Source organism: Abramis brama, assembly GCF_963993115.1.
Source record: "Abramis brama genome assembly, chromosome: 2".
In the NCBI taxonomy this organism is placed as follows: domain Eukaryota; kingdom Metazoa; phylum Chordata; class Actinopteri; order Cypriniformes; family Leuciscidae; genus Abramis; species Abramis brama.
The window spans coordinates 51,748,238-51,775,980 of NC_139964.1; the positions used below are offsets into that span (position 1 = coordinate 51,748,238).

The following is a 27,743-nucleotide window of genomic DNA, read 5'->3' on the forward strand; positions in this document are numbered from 1 at the left end:
ATGATGTTGCGTCACAAGTTGTATGCGTCATCTCATTCGGGGCTTGCAGAGATGATGAGTTGTCACTTGCAGCATCAGCTTATACTTTCAGACGCTAAAGTGTTGGGCTTCCTCTTTCGGGTGTGTTGCCTCAGTCTGAGTCTGGCGCTGAGTTGTGCCATGCTTGCCCGGGCTGCCATGTGCATTGGCCTAGTTTACCTCGTCTCTGATGGCGTGGGGCGGGCTTACACTGCTGCTGGCCAGGCTACCTCCACCCTCCATGCTATAGCTCTCTTGCAAGTATATCAAGCCAAAGCATTGAAAGATCTGGATAAAGGGTAGTTCCGACTCAGAGTTCGGACTATGCCTACAGCCGACTATGCTCTCTGAGCTACGAAGGTTATGCCGCAGGCCCTGGGTCCGGCGATGTCCACCTTGGTGGTCCAGGAGCGCCACCTGTGGCTTAACCTTGCGGAGGTGAAGGACGTTGAGAAGGCTCACTTTCTTGACGCCCCAGTCTCCCAAAGCGGCCTTCGGCGACACTGTTGAGGGCTTTGCTCAACAGTGTTCTGCTGTGAAGAAACAGACAAAAGCTATTAAGCACATCCTGTCTCGCCATCACTCCGCTCCCAGGGAAGCTAGGGCCCCGAGGCTTCAGGAACCCGTCTGGTCATCGTCTCGGTCGGCCCCCGCCTCAGCTGGGGCTGGCAGCTAGACCCCAGCGGTCTTCCCGCAGGCAGGTGGTGCCACCAATTTTACAAATTGATTAAAAAGAGCAGTTTCCTCTTTCCCTGGGTCATACACCCACTCACGGTTTTCGTGGCTCTCGTTCTCTCGTCGGTCGCACACCGAAACACAGCACCAGACCCCCCCGGCCAAGTTGAAGGAGCGTTTTTACAGCCCTTACTTCAGTGTACCGAAGAAGAGTGGTGGTTTGAGACCAATCCTAGATCTATGAGTACTGAATTAGGCCCTGCACAGGCTCCCATTCAAGATGCTCACAGTCAAACACATGCTCACATGTGTCAGACATCGGGGTTGGTTCACGATGATAGACCTGAAGGACGCATACTTTCTTGTCTCGATCCTTTCTCGGCACAAACTGCTTCTTCGGTTTGCCTTCGAAGGATGAGCATACCAGTACAAGGTCCTCCCTTTTGGGCTGTCCCTATCTCCTCTCATCTTCACAAAGGTCGCGGAGGTCTTGACGACTGGCTTATTTTATCTCAGTCACAGGAGTTGGTCTGTGAACACGGGGAACAGGTCCTTCAGCACCTAGCCCGACTGGGTCAAGTGTCCAGGCGTGTAGTTGTCACAACAGACACCTCCAAGACAGGCTAGGGTGGCGTGTGCAACGGGCATGCAGTTTCGGACGCCTGGACAGGACCCCATCTGCATTGGCACATCAACTGCCTAGAGTTGCTGACTGTGTTATTGGCCCTGAGGATTCATCGGACGTTGATCCAGGGCAAGCACCTGTTGGTCCGGATGGACAACACAGCGACAGTGGCGTATATAAATCGCCAGGGCGGGATACACTCTCGTCGCACGTCACAACTCGGCCACCATCTCCTCCTCTAGAGTCAGCAATGACTGAAAACACTGCGTGCCATTTCATATTCCGGGCAACCTCATTCTCACAGCTGATGTGCTCTCGCAACAGGTCACACACTGTGGAAAATGGAGACTCTATCCCCAGACGATCCAGCTGACATGGAGTCAATTCGGCGAGGCACGGGTGGACCTGTTTACCTCACAGAAATCCTCCCATTGCACTCTGTGGTATTCCCTGACCAAGGCCCCCTCGGCACGGATGCACTAGTGCACAGCTGGCCCCAGGGCCTGCGCAAGTATGCGTTTCCCCCAGTGAGCCTCATTGCACAGACACTGTGCAAGGTCAGGGAGGATGAGAAATAAGTTCTAATAGTTGCCCCTTATTGGCCCAACCAGAACCTGGCGAATCCCCCTGAGGAAGAACCTTCTTTCTTAGGGGCAGGCCACAATCTGGCACCCATGCCCAGATCTCTGGAACCTCCACGTCTGGTCTCTGGATGGGGCGAGGAACTCTGGGGACTATCATCAGCCGTGATAGACACTATCTCTCAGGCTAGAGCCCCCACTATTAGGCAGCTATATGCCCTGAAGTGGCGCATTTTCACGACGTGGTGTTCCTCCTGAGGTGAGGACCCATAGAGACAGGCCTCAGTTCAGTGCTTTCCTTCCTACAGCAGGGCCTCGAGAGGCACTTTCTGCCTCCACTTTGAAAGTCTATGTGGCTGAAATAGCAGCTTACCACGATACTGTGGATGGCAGGTCTTTAGGAAAGCACAACCTGAAAGTTAGGTTCCTGAGAGGCAATCAGAGGTTGAATCCCCTGAGACTGTGCGTCATCCCCTTTTGGGATCTTTCTCTGCTCTTGCAGCCCCTACAGAAAGATCTGTTTGAGCCCTTGCAATCAGTGGAGCTTACTGCCCTCTCTATAAAGACGGCCCTCCTGATTGTGCTCACATCTCTCAAGAGGGTGGGGGACCTACAGGCCCTTTCAGTTAGTGAATAGTTTGGGATACTACTACTCTCACGTTATCCTTAGGCCCCGGCCTGGATATGTGACCAAAGTTCCCACAACTCCCTTTAGGGACCAAGTGTTGAACCTGCAAGCATTCTGATGAGGGTAACCAAGCCTCATCTCTGTTGTGTCTAGTGTGCGTTTGCGCATATATCTGAACCAAACACAGTTAACAGCTCTTTGTCTGCTTTGGAGGACAGCTGAAGGGTAAGGCTGTCTCCAAACAGAGAATGGCCCACTGGATTGTAGATGCCATTCTCCAGGTGTATCTGGCCCAAGGTGGGCCGTGTCCGCTGGGAATGAGAGCTCACTCCACTCAAGGTGTCGCTGCCACTTTGGCCTTGGCCTTGGCACACAGTGTTTCACTAGCTGACATATGCAGAGCTGCGGGCTGGGCTACACCCAACACCTTCGTGAGATTCTATAATCTTCGAATGCATCCAGTTTCGTCTTGAGTTTTTGGTGATACCAGGTAAGTCTCTACGAATTGGCTGGGTGTAGTGCTTGCATTAGTACATTTTCCCTCTCCGAGGTGATAAGGTGCGCTCTTAGGTCAGTTAGTTCAGATCCCCAGGAATGGTGAACCCTAGGCTGCCTCTATCCATCATTCTAGCACCCTTGCAGAAGTTGAGTTCAGCGGAGGAACTCACTTCCAGGCCCATTACTGGTGAGCTGCCCTTTTTCAGGTGAGACCTTGTAATCTGGCTTGTGCTCCGTATGTAGTGGTTTCCCTAATGGGCACCACATACGATGCATTTTCCACTAGTGCATTTTCCACACGAACCTAGTGTCTTCCCCTTGACAGAGCTAGCTCTGTCTCCGGTCACTGTGGGATAGGTAGCCTCCCCTATGGTGGAGCCCACCCCAGAAACTTCTCCATGTAGTACTCCCTGTTGGGGGGTCCTTAGGATGTATTTTCCATATGGGTACCTCCTCTTCAGGTAGGATGTGGTCTCCATAGCATTCCTGTCCCTCTGGGGAAGAGAACGCTTCCCAACGTTAACAACCAGGTGTACACAGCTGTTCTTTTTCTAAGCTTAAGCTTATTGCCTCAGGTGCGTGGCCTCTTTGAAAGGTGAGTAGCAGTCCTTGTCGGATACCTGAGTTAATTTACCCTGGGTGTTGGAAGGTTACAAGTGAGTGTTGCTGCAGTTGTCGTTGGCATGCACAGACCTGCCCACATTTGCACTGCATTATCTCGTAATACGGTACAGTTGTTGTGGCGTTTAGTATAGGGACCCCATATGCCGGTTTCGACACACGTCGAAGTGACTGACAGAAAGGTAATGTCTCGGTTATGTATGGTAACCCTCGTTCCCTGATGGAGGGAACAATGACGTGTCCCTCATGCCACAACTCTGTACTGACCGCTGAAGTGGCCGAGATGCTACCTCAGCTCCTCAGAACAAAACTGGAGTACACTTGCACGCCTGCCAGCTTATATACCAGTATGTACGGGGCGTGGCCTGGCATGCAAATTCTGAATGTCAATTTCATTGGCCTTATCTGATATTCCCAGAGGTGATTGGGGCTCCCAAGAGTGAACCCCATATGTCAGTGTTTTGGCTTTTAGTATGTTAGCCTTACTGTTATCTATAAGCTAGTGTGCTTCAAAACAATAACAAAACTCACATTTAGAAGATATAAGCATTCAAAACTTAGTCTCTCACTTCTTGATTTGATTTTGATGACATCATTCTGCTTATCTGCTTTTCTGTAGTATGCATCATGGGCGTCGGAACCATTGTATATGGGTGGGACAAGACCCACCCACTTTTTAAGATCAATGATATTGGACCCACTTACTTTTACCGTCTCTGATTCAGCGCATTTGTTTGTTCGCTTTTCAGAGTGCCGTCAGCCAAATCCAATTATTAGGGAATTCCCTAATAAATTCTATCACCCTATAATCCATCGTGCTCTTTAAGATCAATAAATTCAAGGCTTTTGGTCATACCTAGGATATCCAGATCCACCAAAGGAGGGAGAGCATTTTCACATTTGGCTCCAAAACTCTGGAATAGCCTTCCTGATACTGCTCGTTGCTCGGACTCACTCTCCCAGTTTAAAACTAGATTAAAGACGCATCTTTTCAGCCAGGCATTCATATAATATTGTTAATCTCACAGTTTCAAACTACAATCCGGCCTCTAGTTCATAAATGCCAGAGGAGAACTGGCCCCCGACTGAGCCTGGGTTCTCCCAAGGTTTTTTTTTTCTCCATTAGGTCACCTGATGGAGTTTTAGGACACCATTAGGCCGCTTGATGGAGTTTTTTCGGTTCCTTGCCACTGTTGCCTTTGGCTTGCTCAGTTGGGGATATTTTGGGGATATTTAATTTTATTCTATCAATCAATAAATTGCACTAGAAACAAACTTTGTTGTATTATTTTATTTTAATACTGTGAAGCTGCTTTGATACAATCTGTATTGTGAAAAGCGCTATACAAATATACTTGATTTGATTTGATTTAAATTAAACTCCATTTCCGCTGAATCGCTACATTTTATTTCTAAACGAGCCGCAACTGACGAAAGTAACCGCCCGTTGTAAACTTCCAGTCAAATATTGCGTTGCAAACATCAATAACAGCTTTAAATTGTCATTGCTGGCAAATTACCATGGTATTAGTGGGATAATCCACGGATAGATGTGCATTTAATGCACGACGTGGAGGCAAAGAACCGCCCGACGTTAAGTGGAGTTTAGTTTACTTGTTTTAATTAAAAGGCACCAGAATACATGAAATGGTATTTACTCCAGTAACATTTTTCTGGGGGAGGACCCACCCACTTTTTTTTTTCTTCCGACGCCCATGGTATGCATTATTGCATGGTGTTTACTGAGTTTGATTAATATCATTTATTTATTTTAATATCAGTCTAATGCATTAAGCCATGTTAGCGTTTCAGAGCGTCCCTGAGGACGTGTGTTTCTTGACATCATTGCGATAAATAGGAGTCCCATTTCATTGGCTAGGCGCCAACCAATAAAATGACTTGTTTGAACACCCCCGCTCCCGCCCCCCTTTCTCTCTCGCCGCCACTGAGTTTCAAGTGCATAAATTAGTTTTGCACCTAATATATCGCGAAAAGAATAGTAAAAGTCAAGGTTTGAAATTTGAAATTGCAGTTACAGATTTGAGAAGTTGCAAGTGCCTAATTGAGGCTGTACTGCGAATGTGAATGTAAGATTAAATGCAAATAATAATTACAAGTTTGTGTCTGTCATTGTATTTCTGTGAATGGCATTTTACACATTTGTGACTAATTGTCTGCAGCTTCAAATTCAAAATACAGGTTTGTGACTATTGTCTGCGAGTGCAAATTTTAACATTCAACTTCAGATTTTTATTTTACAGGTTTTCACATTGGAGCTGTGAGTGTAAATGTTCGGGTACAAGTACGAATATTTATTGCACAAGTTCTCAAATTCACATCTACGTGCTCTCGAGTTTTGCTACTCTTTTACCTTCATACTCTTCACACATTTACTATTTTCAACATGGTGAACGGCACATAGTGCACTATAGGGGATGGGAAATGATTCAGACAGTGTAAATATGCTTTACATTGGGGCGAATGAAGTTAGTGTCATGCGAACACATTCTGCTCCAGTCCAGAGACACTATAGCACAGAACGGATCATATGCGCAAGTCTGCGCATACCAGAAAACATCGGACCCATTTGAATTCTACACAGAATGCTATATTTATTTTAAAGCGATATGGAGGAGATTAGGATGAAACTGCGACTTTAACTAGCTCAACGGCTTTGGCCGAGCTGTGATGTATAAACAAAGTGCCATTGGCTATTTTAAAAAAGGGGAGGAGCTGTTTGATCTATGTCTAAGGACCCTGCCCTTTTTCAGTGGAAATTATGTTAACACATTAAATAGTGCTGTGTTTTTCAAAGCACTTCAGAGGGTCTTTAACATAACACTCACAAAATCACTATAAAACCATGACAAATGAGAACAGAGATGTATTTTCCTGTTGCCTTGCATAATGTATAGCCTAAATGTCACTTCAGAATGCTATTCCAGGAAAGAATATATTTTGGTTTTTGAATTTTGTGTACCTTTCTCTTTAAATCTATACTACACATCCAGATGAGTGTTGGAGTGCAGAAAAATCAAGACACACCCTAATTTTTGTCATAAATCAAAAAAGTCTGTAATTTACTCACTCTTATGTTGTCTCAAACCACTGTCTTGTGTGAAACACAAAAGGAACTTTACATTTTTTTCATGCTGCTCTTTTCTATAAAAAATGTACTTGTGATCTGTGGCTGACAAAGCCCTAAAAATGACCCAAAAAAGCACAAAATTACCATGAAAATGAAAAAAATAATAGCCTAATGAAAAATTACCACACAAAATAAAAAATAAAAATGTATTCATAAATACAAAAATTCATAATATTAGAGAATGTGACTTACTCTATACTTCAAGCCATATGATAGGTATGTGAAGGAAAAACTCAAATGTATTTACTGGAAATGCCCTCATTTTATTCATGCGATTTGAATATGCACATATTCATATTTAGTGTCACAACCAGACACACCAGAACAAGAATGCTAGTGAATGGCAATTAACACACTTTTTGCATAAAAAAAACTAACTTTTTTTATCTTTTAACTAGCAGCATTTTTAAAACATTTTTAACATTATGGCAACATAATACATTCATTTATTATGTATTAATAATGTGTGTAAAAGAAGTAACAATGAATAATACCTTTATAGCATGTATTAATCTAGGTTAATGTTATTTCTGCATATATTATAAAACGTATAACATTTTAATTTGTATAAATTAACATTGGTTAATGTATAATGAATGAGTATGAATTCACATTGATCTATAGTATATTTATTAAATTACATTATCATAGATAAATAATTCTGAAATATTCCATGTGAGGTTTATAGTTTTTGCACCTGTTTTTTCTTTTCCAATGAATACCCAAAAAACCTATAGTCTTTAGTCCGGTAGCACCATATTTAACATTTGACAAATGAAAATGAGGCTATATGGATAGCAGTACAGTGTGTTTAATGGATTGTACTGTAGTTGAACAACATGTCAAATGTTCGGCTGATGAAACATCTTTCCAAAACAATTTCAGTAGACAAAAACACTGTAAATGAGTTGTGAAAGTTGTTTTGAAAATGTAATGCAATCTATGAGCTTTGTACAGTGCATGCTATTGTTAAAAACTATCTATATACAATAAACTGAACTATATTTATAGACTTGTCAAAAGTCTAGACCTATATTATATAAATCATATGGGAAGATGTACATAAACACAAAGAAATTGTGTGGCTTATTTTGTTTTATAATGGTCATCTTTAGAGCTTGACAGCCCCATATCACCATTAAATGGAATAAAGCAGCATGGACATTCTGCCATCTCTTTTAAGTGTTCTGCAACATAAATGTTGATCGGTTTTTCACTTTCATCTTTGTAATGTAAATTAAATGACTGTGGTGCATAATGATACAATGTAAAATGTTACACGATTGCACCAGTGAGTGTTTCTGGAGGTTTATTAATATAATGAGATTCCGCATGATGCAACAACTAAGAACCCTTTCGAAACATTCATGAGCAGGTTTGTTTGCTGCTGGATTTTGTGCACCTTGCAGGCCTTCAAAAAACCTCCCATTCTATCTCATTCAGTCCTTCTGAATTAAGATCTGAGGACACTGCACTGGAGTGAATGTCATGTGATGTCAGATGATGTTTGCTTTTGGATCTATTGCGACTGTGCATCTGAGTGCACTCAGGCTTTGGCCATACATGGTTGTACACGTTCTGAAACAGTATTCAAATTATGCTGGAGTTGGTATTAAGGGGTTGATTGAGGTCCAAGAAAACATTCACCGCAAGCCTGAGCCGAATCTTGATTGATAATGAAATGATTATTTCATAATTTCAGAAATTACAGTATGTCATCGTATTGCAGCAAAGGCAAGATAAACTAGGGGAAAATGGTCTCTCTCTTTCTCTGTGCCTGTTATCAGGCCGGGCAGCCCATAATTTTAGAGCTGAAAGAACGAGGTCACTGAGTTGAGGTTGCTATGGCAACGTCACATCTAAAGAATAGTGAATGGTAGGAGCAAGCAAAGCTGAAGTTGTGTTTGTGTTACTCCTGAGTTGATGAAATCCTGCTATTATTTGTTCTTTCTTTACCACGGTTTACTCTTAAATAACCTGACTTTGGTTAGTTAGAATCGTGGCTGCTAATTAGATGTGAATAACTCTTAATGATCATTTCATTAATCATTTCTGTCTGTGTACGCTTGCAATGTGAGTACCATTTCTTAAATGTCCCCATTTTTAAATTGTAATGTAAAAATGCATAAAATTGTCTGTTAGGGTTGCGTTTAGGGGTAGTGGATACAGTTTGAAACATGGAAACCCAACATGTGTGTATGTATATGTATATGTTTATAGAGAGCTTACAAGACGATATTTTAAGACATTTGTAAGAAAATTTCAATGATGAAATATATGACTGGAAAATAGTCTTTTATTCAACTTAAGTCACAAAATGCAAAACAATGCAGGTGTATAATGCATGTTTTAAATAGTCATCTTGTAATGAATTTCACTTCAGTTCTAACTTCTGAGTATGATTCATCATATGCAGTAACAGACAGAACAAGATAATGCAAGCACTTGAAAAGTCTTTGCCACAAACTTAATGCTGATATCATAAGAAAGTATAAAATTAATATAAAAAAAAAAATATATATATATATATATATATATATATATATATAATGATATACGTATAAAATGTTGTGTTTCCTAAGGTTCCCGTGTTTCCTTCCTGTGTTTAGTTATTGCGTTGCTAGTTTGTTTCTATGATTATGGTTAATTGATTATGTTCACCTGTGTGTTGTTTGGTTCCTTATTTAGCTGTGTATTTAAGTTCTCAGTTTAGATCTTATCTTTGTCCTGTATTGTCTTTACATGTGTGATGCTGTTATGTTGATTCTTTCCCCACTGGATTGCCTTCTTTGTTTTGTAAATTAAAAAAAAAAATACTGCTGCAATATAGATTCTCTGCTATTGTTCCCTTGCCTGCACTGTGACAGAATACAGGATCAAACATTGATCTAGGAGCTGCCTTCATTGCACTCACCTGAGAAGGTCTTCCTTTGTTGGAATACTCTGCCAGGTTCTGTGAGTTGGCCCAGTGTTCCTACATAATGCAACATTAAAATCTATTTTTGGGGGTGGGAGCTAAATATTATGGCCCACTGGATTTACCGGACATAGGGAATCTTACGTGGCAAGAAGCCATTCTCCTTTGGTTAGAATGTACTTACCCATCAATTGTTGATGCTTTTCCACCATTGGGTCAAGCCTTCTCATTGCTTAACCTTTCCATTCCCTGCCGATCTGGCCCAGCCGTTATGGATGTAGTTTAATTTTCCACTGTGGTGCTGAAGGTGTCAGTTGTTGCTGTGGTGTCAGTTGTTGCTGTTGTGTCAGTAGTTGCCTTGGTAACGCAAGAGTTTACAGACGGTATGAGATGTAAATTAGCGACCGCATTATGGAGGATTATCAGATATTTCTTTTAATTCTATTATTAACTTGTGTGTACTTCGCTACAGAGAAACTGGCAGCCAGGCAACAGACATGTGACCAATGCTGAGTGGTGACGGCACTACACACATTCTACCAGAATGGTTGGCTAACCGTGCTGATAATTCTGGTCCGAGAATAGTTTGTAATAGTGCCGTGCCGAACCAGGCTCAAGTGGAAATATAACTGGAACCATTCCTTACTGTTCGCAGAAACGTTTGGCACGACTGTCGAAAAGCGGCTCAGGTGTGTGAGCCGGTATCTATGTTCATCCTTGGGGGGTTGTTGGTGGAGTTAGACATCGTGAAGCAGATTTTCAGATCCAGACAGGTGAAACAGAATATTTTTTAAATCGGTTTGAATGATTGATTCATAAAGACTTCACTTGTTTCATTACTGGATGAATCAGAGCTCTAGTTGTTAATAAACAGAACTGCATGCGTCTTGCAGAAGAACATTGTAGCCAGAGCTACTTCTCTCTGTTTATGTCTATGACGAGTTATGCAGGTACTGGGCTACTCCGCAGCACTGCCGACCCGACAGGTCCAAAGTAGACTGAATATAAACACTAACTATAGGCTTACCGTAGTGATTCAGGATAAGCCAAAAACACAGTTTGGAAAATGCATTCATGATGTACTCGCGCATTATTTAAATTTAGTAAATTCTGAACACAAAAAAGTTACGGACTGCAGCTTTAACAGTCACTTGTCTTTATGAACCTTTTGAAGCATCAGATGTAATCGATACACTCGTTATTTGAAGCGACTTTCAAAATGTGATTTACTCTATTTTGGTTGCTCCGTACTTCTGTGACCATTTGAATATTTGTAACACATAAATATTGATACTGTGTGTGGTTGAAAAAGACTTATGAAACAGTGACTTGTGAAACTGAAGCTGTTTCATACCTATATATTGACAACTGCTCTCTCTGGGTCAGCGACAATGCAAACAGATTTGAAATGAATGTTCAGGTGTGATTTTTGTCAAAGGTTTTGTAATATAGGAATAAGATCGGGTGGGTGTTTGAATCGAGATTGAGATCTTTTAAAGATTAATCGTGCAGCTCTACTGTTTTATACTCTCTCTCTGCATTGATATCTGACGCAAAGCGTACATGAGTAGCGCGAGGGCTTTTCAGTGCATTCATTACTATTTTAATATTCATGAGGTGAGACGTCGGTATTAAAAGATAAGCTCCCAGCACTTCGCCCACACATCGCACCAGAACGGTTTTCAGAACCGAAACTTAGGAATTTCGCATGGTTCCGGTATTTTTCAAAAAACACTATCGGTTCTGGATAAGAACTGATTCTCTGTTCCCAACCCTACTCCTAACCCTGAAATCTATTCCTTTCCGTGTAAACACCTGGATTCCCCTGATTCCCTTTCAAGCCCTGTCTCTGCCACTGGTCCCCAAATCTCCTTCGTTGCTGCTGGTTCCACCGAGCCTGAAGTCTTCTTCATCAACACTGGTCCTGCCCAGCCTCCCACTCCTTCCTCCACCACCTTCGCTGGTCCCATCAAGCCCTCCTTCTCAGCCTGACTCCACCTCTGGCTTTCCGGATACCAGCTCGGCTAAGGTGAAAGGTTATCCTGGCTCCACCTTGGGCCTACAAGCCCTGGACTCCACCTCAGCATGTCAACCCATCATCTCCAGCTTGGCTCCACGCTCCCTTGGCTCCACCGTGGTCCGTCATCCCTCAGGCTCTGTCTTGCTCCCTCATCCCTCCGGTTCCACGGACTTCCGGGCCTCTGGCTATGCTTCGTCTCTCCACCCCTTCGACTCCACCAGGCTCCTCCTTCCCTCAGGCTCCACCATTGTCCTCACTCCCACTGGCTCTGCCCTGATCTGCTCGGTCCAGCAAGACTGCACTTCCACCTTGGCCCTCCATTCTATCGGTGTCCCAGGGTCTTCATCCCCTTGACTCCACCTGGGTCTCCACCTCTCCTGGCTCCACTTCAGTCGATCGGATTCCTGGCTTCACCCTGGCTCCTCCCTTCATCGGCTCCACCTTAGTGTCACCGTCTGCCAGGTGCTCCAGGGTATTGCTGTCTATTACTCCTGCCCCACCTCCAAAAACCCTATCCTCTCTCTGCTGTTAGACTAGTTCTGGTGCAAGGATGCGCCTTCCAGGATGGGGGGGGAGTACTGTATTGGTTATGTTCAGTTTGTGGAATCTAATGTTGTGTTTCCTTTGATTCCCATGTTTCCTGCTGCAATTTAGATTCTCTGCTCCTCTTACCTTGCCTGCACCATGACATTATATAGTTTGGCATCTGCAAAAAAAAAAAAAAAAACGAATGAAATCTAATGTGGGGGTTGATTTCCATATAAAAGACAAACTGCCATGCAATGGAACACAACAAAATACATTTTTATTTTTAAAATGTGTCCTCTAAAGTCTTCATATGTTGTACAGTTTGTTTCTCTGGTAAAACCATGTTTTAAAAATGTATATTTGTACTGTAAAGCAAGACAAATAAATTGATAAAGAATACTATTTTTGCAGCGGGTTGAGTGGACTGCTTCAGTATTAGTTTGAACATTTTTTCAGTGTGTGGAGTGTCTTGGTGTGTAAGATGGGGAGAACAGTTGGGGCTGTGATGAGTATGAGTTTCTTCACTAGATCCTGTGTGTGCGTAAATTCCCTTCTATATATTGTAGTGTCTGTGGGTTCTTTTTTAGAGAATCTCTGAGGTTGCATTAATATTTAATCAAAGGATTCAACAATAAAATCCATGAGGATCTCTCACTTTCTGACTCAGTCTTTCCCCATTTTTCTTTCTCTTTATTTATGCATACAGACAGTATAGATGCATACTGTATGGATGGGGGGGATGGGGGGGGGGGGGGGGGGGGGGGGGGGGCATGCAGTAATTGCACAAGAAAACACACTCACACATGCTACTTAGTGGAATTGCTTGTGCAGGGTCAGAGAGCGCATGTCTACTCTAAATGATGAGCAACATCTTTTGACATTCTTTATGATCTTCATCTCACTGGAATTTACCTATACTATGTTTTTTTCTTTTCTTTTTTTTTTTCAATGAGGACCCCACATTGTCATATTTAATTTCAAACATCTGTGTTTACCACTTTTTATATTTGTGTTTTTTTTACTTTTTTATTACACATTATATTATAATGAAATCGAACTGAAACATTGAATAGAAATACTAACTCAAAATCCTTGTTTTCTTGGCATTTCATATATAAAAAATCTAGTATGGGGTTGGTTTCTGTATTTTAAAAATCTGCTATTGGAACAAGACAAAATAATTTTTTTATATGTTTCACAGCACTCATAGCAAGCAGCACTCAAGCTGCATGAATTCATACAAATCCTAATGATCATGTTGTCCAGCATGATTATAGAATCTCTCAAAGAGTGTTTTGTGTGGAAGGAAATGAAGCAAGTGATAGATAAATTGTGCAGAGCCCCTTAAATATTAATTTTACATCATAACTTTTTAAATTTTAAAACATTCTGTTTATTAATTTCTGTTTATCACTTTAATGTGGCCTCAGGCATTTGAATCCCACTGTAAAAAAAATAATAAAAAAATAAAAAAAATAATAATTTGTGTGCTCTCCTGTTCAAGAAACAATCCTTGGCCTTCCCAATAGTTCTGCTACTCTCAATCCTTCTGCCATTTACTATTAACTAAAGAGAAATCAGAGAGTGACATCTTGTGGTCATCTTTGATCAAGTCGTCATAGAGATGGGAGAAAAATTGAAAAACACAAAGACATGGATAGAGAGCCCTCTCATTATCCTGTTCACTCTCTCTCTCTCTCCATTTATACTGCAGTGGAGTGGGTAAATTTCATTCCTTTAGACCCCCTTCTCCCTCCCCGCCTTTCCCCATGAGACACAACGCTCACAAAGAGCCCAGCAACCACTCTTATTAACTGACCTGAAGGGGGAGGGGTGTGTGTGTGTGTGTGTGTGTGTGTGTGTGTGTGAACCTCTGATCCTCTTTACTAGTATACCTACGGTTTGCATTGTGAAGCCACATAAGCATTGAACTATCAATCACACATGCACAAAATGAAGCAACAGGCACTGTGTATGTGTGTGCATGTGTGTTTCTCTACACTCTACACTGGGAGTGTCTTGATTTTGGGCATGAGAAAGAGAGACCGAGAGGAAAAAAAGAAAGTAAAGTAAAGGAGGTGAACTTTTGGGGCCCTGCTTCCCCCCTAAAACAAGAGAGTAATAGAATCCATATGGACTCACTCTCTCTCTACATGTCTGTCATATCTGTCTCTCTCTCTATCATTGCATAAGATAATTATTTATTGAAAATGAGTGGGACATTTAAAGAAAATATATTTTTTTAGAAAGTAAATTATTTTAAATTTAAAAACAAACAAACGTGTAGCCTATATGTCCAAACAATGGGAGAGAGTGAGAGACAGGGAAAATCAGAGAGAGAATGTGTGTGTGTCTGTATGTATGTGGGAGAGCAAGTCTCTTGTGTGAGTCATAAAGAAAGCGAAATGGAAAAATACAAGTAGCTAGAAAAGCGCGCGCGCACACACACACACACATACACTGTAGTTGCAGTTCTGCATTAAATATGTGATGCTGTGCGCGGTTTATTGGCACATTAGTAAACTATTACCTACAATAACCTACAGTAGCACAAACTACAGTAGATATTGATGACATGTATTGGGGATTTTATCCGAGCAAACATAATAAAAGCAAACAGTGATTGCATTCCATTGGATTTTGCTCTAATTGGCCAACTAGTCAGACTGTACAGTAAGGAAAGACCCTCCAATTACAGAAGCGTATGTCCTTTCCTCCACCCCTCCCTCGTATCCCCCCTTCCCTTCGTAAAGTCCTCCCTCCCCCTCTCCTGCTCTCCTCTCACAGCAGAGCACGCGTGTGATTTGACAGTCGCATCTCTCCTTGTGTCCGCGAGCGCGCGCGTGTGTGTGTGTATGTTTACGATCGTCGTGCTCCACGTGCGGCGTGTGGATGCGCTCCTCGCGCGCTGTCGGTAACAGAAACCATGACCGGCGCGCCGCGCGACCCCTTCTACTCCTCTCCGTTCGGTCCGTTTTACCGGAGACACGCGCCCTACCCGGTGCAGCCGGAGTACCGGATGCACGAGCTCAACAAACGGCTCCAGTCCCGGCCTGAGGTGAGTGATCACCAAACATAAAACAATAGATCAGGACTTTGCATTTAGAAATTTTATATACGTTCTTCATAAAGTATAAATCTTACAACCTCTAAACATTAATTGTAGATAAGATAATAGATTATAGATCAATAGATTCATCGCGCAATCTAAGGACAACTTTTCTGTCCACTAAGAGGATTTTAAAGGTGAAAAAACATTTCCCTTCAAAATTACTTTTGTGATAAAATGATGAAAAAGTGTTCAAATCGGAATTTCTAATTGGCAGTTTTCCCAAAAAGGACTTAAAATCTGTTCCAAAATACTGCTGTCGTTTCCATAACGTTTTAGAGAACAATTTTCAAAATATATGTTAATAATTGAATATGATAGATTATTAACTTAGATAGATAGATTGATTAGTAGATTATGATAGAAAATAATAAGTGAACAGTGAAGCACATCTCTGCCAGGATAGCAGAAGATCAGAATTTTAATCAATTTTAATGTTTTTTTTTTGTTTGTTTGTTTTTTGTTTTTGAATAGATAAATTAATTGACTACTACTATCTCTAAAAACTGAAATATCACATACCAAAAGTGCACTTAAAGGTTGCCAAAGCCATGATCAGATCTTTATTTATGACATGTTCCACACAGGCACGTCTTAAAATAGATGACACATAATTTCAATAAGTTTAATTTTTTTAATATTTCAAGATGAGCTCATAATTGAATACATTTCCTAAAAATCAATTTATTCATTTTGCGGCCCTCTGTTATGTTACAAACTGAACTTATTCAAGGACTTAATACCAAATGCACTATGGATTATGTGGTGTTTTTTTTTTTTCAGAAACACAAACAGCAAGGTGATGTTCTGTGATGTTTATGTAGCAGTGTGATTTATTATAGAACTCGCTATAAGACAGAGAACGGACAAACAGTACAATGTCACCAGTATTGCTGTACCAATCATGTATGACACACTGTATTTAAAAAACATAATTCTTCTCCTCACTAGGTCCCAATTTAAACTGCAGTGCAAACTGTGCTGCTTCTCCTGATGCCGTCGGTGTATGTACAAAAATAATCCATAATAAATTGTACTTTTAGAATATTGCCTCTACTCAGAAAAAGGAATGCGAATAAATGGGGGAAAATAAAATGTATCAGTAGAGGTAAAATGCTGTTCAACACACCTGGGCATAATAATTTGACGGTTAACGCTAGGAGAGACTGAACTATTGGAATAATGACCCATAGAATCACCCATTTCTCACAGTCTAATAATTCTCTTTCACACGTTTGTAACACACAAAGACTGAAGTGCAAGAGCTGTCACAATACAGTTTATTGTGGCTTTATGGGCTGGTATAATCATGTCCAATATAATCAATTGAATCTCAATAGCAGGCCAGCGGTAGTTGGCTGGATTTGTGATGTAAATTGCTGCCCTTAATGGGGCGAGTCAACTTGAGTGTGTGTTTATAATAAACAGTAAGCTTTGAAATGATAATCACTGTGCCAGGCTTAATTATGGTCATTTTGGGTCATTCAGGGGCCAAGTACTTCTGTGCCTCTCCTCTATCTCACTCAGTGTTAAATGTGTGTTAATGTGTGATCCCACAGGACTGTGATATTCTGTGGTGGGATGCGTTCTGCACGGAGTTCTTTGAAGAAGATGCCACGCTGACTCTCTCATTTTGCCTGGAGGAGGGACCCAAGACATACAGTAAGTGTGTGCAGAGCCATAACCGCCTCAATATTCATATCTTAAATGGTACATTTCAATGGTATATTCTTTAACTTTTACGTTTGGACCCCCTAAATATTTAACATTTGGTTGGGTCGCTGATGCTTGTTTTTTGTCTCTTTTGTATTTATTAATTTATTAAAAATACATTAAAATGCATTTAATGACTAATGTTTTTCATTTTTGATTTAAAATTCATTTTGATGCACGAAGTAAAAAAAAATGACATACAACTGTCCTAATATCGTAATAAAGAAAAAAAAAATTGAATTTTGTTCTTTAGCATATTCTTGTATTATTATTTATTGGGAAAATATTTGAACAAAACTGCTGACCTGCTTATTAATATTTGTGGTGCAAACAACAAAATCATAAGACCTCTGCAGACCCTCATGATTTTGTGTCAAGGTCAGTAAGTCAGCTATTTTGAATTTTTTATGACATGCAAGATTGCAAAATGTAAAAAAAAACACCATTATGCTATTTAAACAAAAATACCTTTACCATGTGAAATATATTTAAAAATGTATAAAAAATAATGATTAAAATATGTACATGTGTTATTACATTTTAGTTGACATTTTTAAATGTTTTAATTTAAAATTAATTAAATTAAAACTTTTCTTGAAAACGGTATAAAAGACAAAACCACTATAAATAGTAGTAAGAACTTGGCTCATATTTTGGTTACACTTTATTTTAAGGACTCCTTGTTAGTAATATTAACTAATTACATCTACTTATTGCAGTGTAGGTTTATGTTTAGGTTTAATTTGGTTTAGGGTTAGTTGCATGTAATTATGCATAATTTATAGTTAATATAGTAAACTACATGTAACGTGTAACAAGGATGCTATGTTACCCATACGTTTTAAACTAGCTTTTTAAGGACATTGAGCCAGTCATGTCCTTGAGTTTTTGTCTGTAAATTTTGTAAGCATCAAAATATTATGAATTCATGGTGTACATACTAATTATTAATAATCAAATAAATGAGAATAAGATCTGTGAGCATATTTGTGTTTGAGCGTATTACTCATAAAACTGTTTTATATATATATATATATATATATATATTAAAATAATCTACAGGCTACACTTTCTTTTTATCTCTCGCTCACTCTTATCTGCCTGTCTCTCGTTCTCTTTCCAGGGAAGAGTTTGAATTTAGATTAATTTCAGCTTGTTCAGATTTAGACAAGGACACAGTTGTGCTGGATTTCACTTATTCTCATTCATTCCTTATTCACTGTGTATGTGGTGAGATTTGATTGACAGGTCTGGGGTGTATAATAAATATGGGCCTGCAGACTTCACACACTTCTACTGCAGTGATTGACAGCTTCAGAGCACTAACTGTTCTGTGCGCTCGCACAGCCTGCTGGACTTAATGCCTGCGGCATTCAGTAGCCTGTTTGTTTCTAACTCTTATGGGACCACACACAGAGACACACACACATTTATGGTTTCCAGTTCAGGTGTTCGACCAGTGTGACCACCTAACTTCGTGTCTCTTTCATCATATGGGCATAAATAAATAAATGCCATACCATTCTTTTCCTTCCGTTCTGTAATCAGCGAATGCAACTGAAATTTTCCTCTGCACATGTTTCTCTCACTCTCATTCCTTCTTCCCCAGCCATCGGGCGCACCCTGATCCCTCGTTACTTCAGTTCTCTGTTCGAAGGAGGAGTCTATGAGTTGTTTTTTGAGCTGAAACAAACAAAGGAGTCATTCAACAACTCAACTATTACTGTTGACTCTCATCACTGTACAATGACAACACAACATGGCAAACCTACATTCACTAAGGTATTGCACGCACACGCACCAGTCTGGCTCAGTGAGTCTTTGCTTCCTCATTTTCAGCACTAATGTATTCCTCATTGTGAATTCTGGGCTGGAACTGCACAAAACAAAAAAGGAAAATATAACCCCCACTCTTTCCCTCTCTCCCTCCCGCTCCTGCTCTTTCTCGGCTTCTTCCTCACTCTCTCTCACCCTCCCTCCCTCGTTCTGCCTCTCTCAAAAAAGCTTCTCTTTTTTCCCCTATCCTATAGGTTTATGTTTTAAAATGATATGATCTTAATAGAAAAGTCTGCTAGTTACACTATTTTGAGACCTCTTATATATTACAATAATGTTCATGAAATGCTCTTGCCTCTATAATTTGTATCAGATGACATAAATACTTTGTTCCCAAAAGCTGTCATGTTAATAAGACCAGTGCAACGTGTGATTTCCTGAGTGTCCTATGCAATATTCATATGGTACGCCACTATAGGACGCAGAATCTCTCAGTTTTCAATTAGAGAGAGAGAGTTTTGTCCAACTTTGCTTTTTAGTAAATGAACATTTGTGAATTAAATATTGATTTGGAAGACTGTATGTTGTAGCTAAGTTATACAGATACAGTTCCCAAGTGTGTGTGTGTGTGTGTGTGTGTGTACTGGAGGCATTGATCAGAGCGTGTCTGCTGGGATTACATCCCTCCCGTTGCTATGCCAACCTCGCAGCTACCCTCCGTTCCCCCGGCAACAGAATGTTGGGGTTCAGAGTTCCACACAGAATTCTGCTTGTGCTGAAAATACTGCTTTAATGAGAGAACCGTGTAATTTGATTTGCTTTAAATTAATGAAAAACAAAAAGTCATTAGATGTAATTCTCTCGCATGTTTTTCTCCGGTCAAGTCGGTGTTATGATTTCGGAATTCGCGTTAATTGTAACAAAGACTGGAAGATTATGTCTATGTTCTTTGTGCGGTATCTGTCTTATTACATCCTAAAAGTAAAAAAAAAAAAAAGTTATTTGAATGTTAAGCAAAGCGAATGGTGTAAGTCGCACAACACAGACCTGATTCTCTTCCTGCTTTTTTTCACAGGTCTGTACAGAAGGTCGTCTGATTCTTGTGTTCACCTTTGATGACCTCATGAGAATCAAAACATGGCACTTCACTATCACACACTACAGTGAGCTCATTCCCCGCAGTGTCTTGGCTGTTAATGTGAGTTCAATGAATCAATTAATCGTCCTAAATATTTCTCATACAAGATGACCAAAATTTGCAGCTTTTAACAGAGCACACTATTCTACTTTATCCTATAATGCGATGTGCCAGACCTGACCTTTGATTTCCATTGCTGCAAATGAAGCAGAAGTAATAGCAACAACAATTTTAACAGCTTGATTATTAAAATGAAATAAAATTACATTTAAAATTTAAATGGACTGCCAAGAGTCCAAAAACACATTTTTACACCAGACTTGTTTTCGAGATGATAAAGGGACACCACTCTGATTGTTTATAAGAATTAAACATGCACATGCACTACAATGTAGCGTACTAATATTTAAAATATTTATCGTTTCATAATGCATTCTGTCACATACACTACTGTTCAAAAGTTTGGGGTCGGTAAGATTTTTTCTTAAGTCTCTTATGCTCACCAAGGCTACATTTATTTGATCACAGATACATTGAAAACAGTAATATTTTAAAATATGATTACAATTTATAAAAATTGTTTTCTATTATAATACATTTAAAAATGCAATTTATACCTGTGATGGCAAAGCTGATTTTGTTCCATGCTTGTGATTTTTGATTTGATTAGACATCCAAACTTAAGGAAATATTTATTAAGCTAGATTAAAAATGTAAATTTAATTATTATTTTTGTTTTCGGCGATAACTGGCCTCCTCTCAGTGATGTAAATGTGAGGTCATTTGGCAGCAAACAACAATTTGAAATGTTTATTGTTGCATGCTGCACACTGTTTCACATCCTATTTTTAAAAACAATATGCAGTATACAGTTTTCACGGTAGTAACTCAAACTGCAACTCAAATAGTCAAGTCACCTTTATTTACACAGAGCTTTATACAATACAGATTGTTTCAAAGCAGCTTTACAGTTGACGCAAACAGATTTCAATTCTTCCGTAAAGAAAATAGTAAACAGTCATTATTCAGTTGAAATCAGCTCAGTGATTCATTTCAGTTCAATATCTATGTAAAGTACATCAATTATGAAATGAGCTATAATTAGCTAATTAGCTGAATATGAAAATTCAGCTATAAAGCAGCTCTGCAGAAAACCGTGATGTCTTCATCCAGCTAAGTTGAGTTCTTATCCTATAGTGTCAGTGCATTCAGATCAGCAATTGTGCTGAATATTAAGTGGAGAAATAGTGGAGAAGCAGTAGCTCAAACAGTAGAGCATGATGCTAGCAACTACAATGTCATGGGTTTGATTCCCAGGGTATATGTTAATAATTCATTTTACATCTTGAGTGCAATGTATGGTGCAAAAAAAGTGTCTTTGCTAAATGTAAAAGTCAGATACTTTTACTTTTTTACAGTGAATACTATACTATTTCTGAGACTGTGTGTTAAATATTATTCTCACTAGTCAGTTTCTCTTTACATGAGCCAAGTACAGCTTATTTGAATGCAGTGTTGTTGTGCTAGCTTTTAGCTAAATGTTTAAATGTAAATAACATTTTACATATATAACATTCACAACACTACATCACTTTCAATCAAGAATAATCAAACAACGAATTAGTTGTATTCTAGATAATCCAATTTCCTTTCATGTTATGTTCACCCTGCATTTGTCTGGCATGTTAGCAAATGTTCACATGTAGCAGTTTACGGTACAACAAAATGTATTTCAGCCCTTTTTTATCAATCAAGGTGAAAGCATCCAAACCTTTTAGCTAAGCTGTCAGGATGTTGCTATGGAAACATATCATGTAATGAATTAGAGCTCTATCTGGATGGAGCGCAAAATAAGAGAGAGAATAAATGGACTTGTGTGTCCATGTGTGCGTGTGTGTCTTTATCAGGCACAAGACCCTGGAGCTCTGGAACAACTGTCCAAAAACATCAGTCGAGTGGGACTTACCAACCTCACACTGAACTACCTCAGAGTATGTTACAATCACATATAAACACATTTAAATGCACTCACTCTCTTACGAATGGTCTTTAAATTGCGTTAAACAACTGAGTGAAAAGATTATTTCGTTTGTGTGCAGTTGTGTGTGATTCTAGAGCCGATGCAGGAGCTCATGTCTAGGCATAAGACATATGGACTGAGTCCCAGAGACTGTCTGAAGACCTGCCTCTTTCACCAGTGGCAGAGGATGACAACACCACCAGGTCTCACACACACACACACACACACACACACACACACACACACACACACACACACACACACACACAAGCCTCACGGTCTCTCCAGTGTTATTTTAGTTATATTACTATTACTACTAATTTACTATTATAATTTTTATTAATATTTTGAATTTGTTTTTATTTTTATATTTTCCATATGTATATCTTAATTTTAGTTAACATTTGAGTAATTTTGTGTAATTTTTTTTAAAGTTTTAGTTTTAATTATTTTAGTACATCAAGTTAAACTAAATGAAAAATGAGAAATGTTCCCTTTTCAGTAACGTTTATTTTATTTCAAGTAACAAAAATCGTTTTTAGGATTTAGTTTTAGTTAACTATATCAACCCTGGCTCCAACATTCTTCATTAGTTCTCGTTTCATGGCTCCTCTTAGCTTTCTTTCTCTTTTAAATAAAGTCTGTCATGAAAGATTAATACAGTAACACCAGCATTGTTTAGCTACTCTTCCCCCCAGCGTTTAATTTCTTTTTGTTGTTCTCCTCTTTAAGAGCTACAGAATGTCATTAAATTTACAGTAGTTTGTTTCATACATTGTAAACATATTTCATATTCCTTATTAACATTTCAAAGTACTGAGCACATGCTGTTAAGGGTTTTGTGATCTGCAGTAATTAATGAAGACTTTGACCTTGCGTTGTTATTTATGTATTATTTTACTGCTCTTTTAAAAAAATAACTACCTCCTGCTGTTCTTTGACAATAATTCCTTCACTTTGCCTGAACAATAATATTAATGTTATTTTCAGGCAACTCTCTCTCTTTCTATGTTCCTCAATTTTTCTTCTTTAATGTTTTGCATCCTCATTATTATTTACTGAATTATATGGTAATGTTTGTTTCTGAATAATGGTATGGTGGTGTCTTTTAAGTGTTATTAATTTCTTTCATTTCAGTTGGACCCTCACCAAACTTCAAGACAGAAATATTTCCCACTAATTCCAAAAAATGTATGTATGTCTGTTATCACCTTAAACATTCTAATTAGGGTGTGTTCCAGACTCATAACTCTAAATATTAAATATTATTTTTTGTGTGTATATATATAATATATATAAACATTTTTTTTTTTACTACTCTTCAAAAATGTCCTATCGATACTGCTAGAATGTTCTGCATTGAAAATGTTGCCAACAGACATTATGTAATATTTACATACTACAGTATATTGTGATTGGTCTTCGTTCTTACATCTGTTTGTGTACTGAATTGTGATTGATCTTACAGTTCTTGCATAAATTTAACTGTAAAGCCATATTTTTACTGCGCAATGCACGGCACTATGATTGAATTCCAATAACATACCATACTACACTTAGTATTATTAAAAATAATATGCTAGTATGCTATTCCTAATTCAGCCTGTGTGTTGATTACTGTGTGCAGCTGACTGAATTATGAGATGCGTACTCAGTGTCTTGAGTTTAATTTATTAAAAACTGAAGCCTAAAATATAAAATGAACACTATTCTTATGTTGCTGTTGCAAGCACTGGCATTGCAGGGAATCCGTCAGGGAATGCAAATATATTTTTTTCTGTTCTCCATAAATCGTAAAGAATATCATTAGAATATCATCTTGACTTTTGCTTATTCCTTCACCACCACTCTTGTTGATTTCATTTGCATTACTGATCAGTATTTTAAAGCAGAGATACAGTATGCTGTGTATTCACACCTGACTAACCACTCATTTTTAATCAGGTTCACTCTGTTTTCAGAACTTTTTACAAAATTCATGGAAAGCAATGTTGATTCCATTTGCATTATGCTGCTTTTATGTTGTGATTGACAGCAGAGCCAGCCAAACCAGCAGCAAAGAGAAGGAGGAGGAGGAACTCAGCTGGTAGCGCATCTAATAACAGCACAGGAAACAGCAAGAAGCGCAGCCCAGCCAATAACTTCAGCCTACCCTCACAGGTACATCACACACACACATATGCTAACTCGAAGCCTAGGTTCGGAATGTATGTAGCATACTACCATACTACCCTTACAGTTGTTGCAGTATATAGTATTTATATTGTGGACAGCATGCTAATTTTCTATAAATATATAAAATGTTCATATATATAGATGCAATTAATTGTGTGTGTGTTTATATAAATATATATATATATATTAGTGTTGTGAAATCTAACAAAAGTTTGTGTTTATATAATATATATGTGTGTGTGTATATAAATATATATATATATTAGAATTATATATGTGTGTGTGTGTGTGCATGTCACATGTACATATACACACATACTGTATATATGTATGAATATATGTGTATATGTGTATACAGTATATACACACACTATATATATATATATATATATATATATATATATATACACACATATTATATAAACAAACTTTTATGTTAGATGCGCAAGTAATCAATTTGACAGCACTAATATATATATATATATACACACATATTATATAAACAAACTTTTATGTTAGATGCGCAAGTAATCAATTTGACAGCACTAATATATATATATATATACATATATAGTGCTGTCAAATCGATTAATTGGTACATGGAACATGGTAAATCGACTAAAAGTGTGTTTATATAATATATGTGTGTATATGTGTTTATGTTAGATGAATACATTGAAATAAACTCATTTCTAATTTTTAAATGCCACAATATTTGGAGCAATTACACATTAGGAGTTACGTGACAATTGTAGTGTCTGTTTGAAACATTATGACTCCTCTCGCTTCACTTACTGTTTTTAAAATTAAGTATATAATGAACAGTATCAGTACGTATTAAGGAAGTATTCTATTCTGAACAGTCAAATGCACACTTGCAGAGAAGCAGTGGTCCACACTGAATGGATCATATAGGAGAGATCTACTAAAATGTATATATATATATATATATATATATATATATATATATAATATGGATATATTTAAAAATATATGGAGAGTGTCTGGATGTTTGTACATTTGTGTGTGTGTGTGTGTGTGTGTGTGAGTGAGTGAGTGAGTGTGTGTGTGAGTGTATAAAGTCATATCATAGAATAAGCCGTATAGAAAGGGAAGGACAGAGAGAGCAGCTTAATAATTTAACCCATCTTATTTTTTTCCATATTGTAATATTTCATGCAATGTATTATTTATTCCAACATTTATATTACAAATCAAGACCTGAATTATATTGTTTGTATTGTTTATAAATAAGTTTAACAATCAGTTTCCAGTGTGCTTGTAATTTGTAATGTTAGAGTAATTTTTTGAATATATAGTCATTTGTCTATTCTGATTCATTTGTTTGTAATTGAGACTAATTAGCCGGAAATTGATTTGATGATAATTAGTATTGTCCGTCTCTGGTCCCCAGCCTAAACGTGTCGCCGGGGAAACGAGGGGTGGCGGGTGGCTGGAGGCGGAGCTTAGGTAGGTGAGTGACACATGCAGACAGTTATCACGCAGCATGTGCTGTCTTAACGAGCTACTTAGCAATGCAAATTTGCTTAATTAGCACATATGTTGTTATTTAGGTGTTCTCTATCTGAAAAAAAAAATCTAATTAAAGACCAAAGAGCTAGTGTCTGGAGACGAGTTTGTGTGCATATATGTGTGTGTATGTGTATGACTGCGTATTTAACAAAGCGTGTGTACGCCACATTCTTCTATGTATGTATAAAGTACATATACATTATCATACACATTTCTTTTCTTTTTTTTGTAGTTGTGCACATTTTTACTATATGCTTGCATTAGCCCTATTGCAAGAATAACAGCCATAAATGATTCTGCTTCTCTCTCTTTCTACACCCCCGCCATTCTCTCTCTCCCCCTCTCTCTCTCGACCCCCTGCGTCTCTGTTTACGTCAACTCTCTCTCTCTCTCTCTCTCTCTCTCTCTCTCTCTCGCTGCAGGATGTGATGTTGGTAGGGGAGCCCTCTCTAATGGGAGGGGAGTTGGGTGACGTGGACGAGCGTTTGATCACACGCCTAGAGAATGAACAATTCGACCCTGTCAACGGTCTCCATGATGACGGTCTCCATGACTTCGCCAACTCACCGACACTTGGAAACGGCAGCTCCTGGAATGGCCAGCACCCTAGCAACCAGGACAGTAAGCCTGATACCATGGCAACGCAGCAGTTGGAGTAATGTGATCTGACAGTGGGTAGCTATGGCAACGGTGCTGTCAAGGGATGGGGGTATTTTCAACTGTAAAGGAGACATTGCTGGAGAGAAGGTGTGTGTGTGTGTGTGTGTGTGTGTGTGTGTGTGTGCGTGCGTGTGCGTGTGTGTGTTTGCATGCTTGCGTTTATGTTACAGTATTCCATACTTGAGACATACAGCTTCAGCCATTTAGTTTATGTATTCAAAACAAAAACAAAACACTGCAAGCCTTGTAAGTATACAGATATTAATTCATTTCATATCAACATTTTTCAACCCTTTTTTTAAAGCTCAGTGGATGTGTTGGCTTCATTCTGTACCACAATGGTTTGGTTTCTCCACAACTTGATGAAAAAAGTCCCATTGTGAACGCTATAGCATTTTCAGCCTAAACGCAGATATCTTTATTGCTCTAAAGTTTAATGCATATTGTAAAAAACATTCATATTTGTGCTGTAGTTGTGTATTTTATGTATGGTTTTCAATAATTTGCATTAATAAAATGTGTTTGGTTATGATATCAGATTCTGTGTGTTTGGTTATTGATATTAATGTAAAAAAAAATTAGATATTTTTTCATTGTAATAATCCAAAAAGTTACAAAGAAATGAATCTTAAATAATAGAGAATAGTAATTATATTATGCTAATACGAAGTAATCTCTAAATATATTGCCCCCTCTAGTGGTTAAAGAAATGTGGTACATGCACAGCACTTAAAGGGTTAGTTTACCCAAAAATAATACTCACCCTCATGTCGTTCCAAACCCATAAGATTTTCGTTCATTTTCGGAACACATCTTTTTGATTAAATCAGAGCTTTCTGTTCAGCCATTGACAGCTACAAAACGTTTACGCTTCAAACAATTCATAAAGAGATCGTAAAACTAATCCATATGAATTGAGCGGTGTAGTTCACATTTTCTGAAGAGATTATATGATGAACAGATTGAATTTAAGCTTTTATTCACATATAAACATCGATGTGCTGTCTTGATGAGCTAGCAATGCAAAATTGCTTTAACATCCCTTTAACATTTGTGATATATTTCATTATATTATATTGACAATATATTTTTATATATTGATTCTGCTCTTGCTATTTCGTTCAGCTGAGCTCGAGGGAAAAGGAAGAGTGTGCACGAGCATTCTGTTCATTTTGTGTTTTTCACATAATCCGAGTCATATGAAATTGAACCTCTGAACACATACTAATCCAAATTATAGACTGTAGAATTAAGAACTGTTATAACTGATTTAAGAAGAATAAAGTAATTAAAAGGATTTGCTTGCGTGTGTGTGTGTGTGTATGAATTTGTCCAGCTGCATTATGGGAATTGTAGTCAT

The 27,743-nt window shown here is 38.7% G+C and overlaps 1 protein-coding gene and 1 long non-coding RNA gene across 4 annotated transcripts; one reads left to right on the forward strand and one right to left on the reverse strand.

The window, feature by feature from the left end:
* Nucleotides 1-15,042: 15,042 nt before the first annotated feature.
* On the forward strand, nt 15,043-26,922 carry ldb2b (LIM domain binding 2b). 3 transcript variants are annotated; one of them, XM_084105695.1, is made up of 10 exons: nt 15,043-15,317; nt 16,928-17,030; nt 18,691-18,863; nt 19,933-20,055; nt 21,903-21,986; nt 22,095-22,218; nt 23,153-23,206; nt 24,051-24,175; nt 25,605-25,664; nt 26,146-26,922. In XM_084105695.1, the coding sequence occupies exons 1-9, from the start codon at nt 15,186-15,188 to the stop codon at nt 25,662-25,664; spliced, it is 978 nt and encodes a 325-aa protein (XP_083961821.1). In that variant the 5' UTR covers nt 15,043-15,185; the 3' UTR covers nt 26,146-26,922. The 3 variants fall into 3 exon arrangements, with proteins under 3 accessions (XP_083961821.1, XP_083961820.1, XP_083961819.1); XM_084105694.1 differs by having other exon boundaries at nt 25,605-25,660; XM_084105693.1 differs by lacking the exon at nt 25,605-25,664.
* On the reverse strand, nt 15,904-19,050 carry LOC311077319. Its single transcript, XR_014604866.1, has 3 exons — nt 18,854-19,050; nt 18,602-18,764; nt 15,904-17,005 (listed from the first exon to the last, which is right to left on the reverse strand). It is a non-coding gene; the product is annotated as an uncharacterized lncRNA (long non-coding RNA).
* Nucleotides 26,923-27,743: the final 821 nt, after the last annotated feature.

What these genes read in the sequence shown, in the direction of transcription:
- ldb2b (XM_084105693.1), top strand. Translation starts at nt 15,186, where the DNA reads ATGACCGGCGCGCCGCGCGACCCCTTCTACTCCTCTCCGTTCGGTCCG. An exon ending in TCACACTGAACTACCTCAGA is followed by an intron (nt 21,987 to 22,094) that starts GTATGTTACAAT and finishes GTTTGTGTGCAG; the next exon opens with TTGTGTGTGATTCTAGAGCC. An exon ending in GAGGATGACAACACCACCAG is followed by an intron (nt 22,219 to 23,152) that starts GTCTCACACACA and finishes CTTTCATTTCAG; the next exon opens with TTGGACCCTCACCAAACTTC.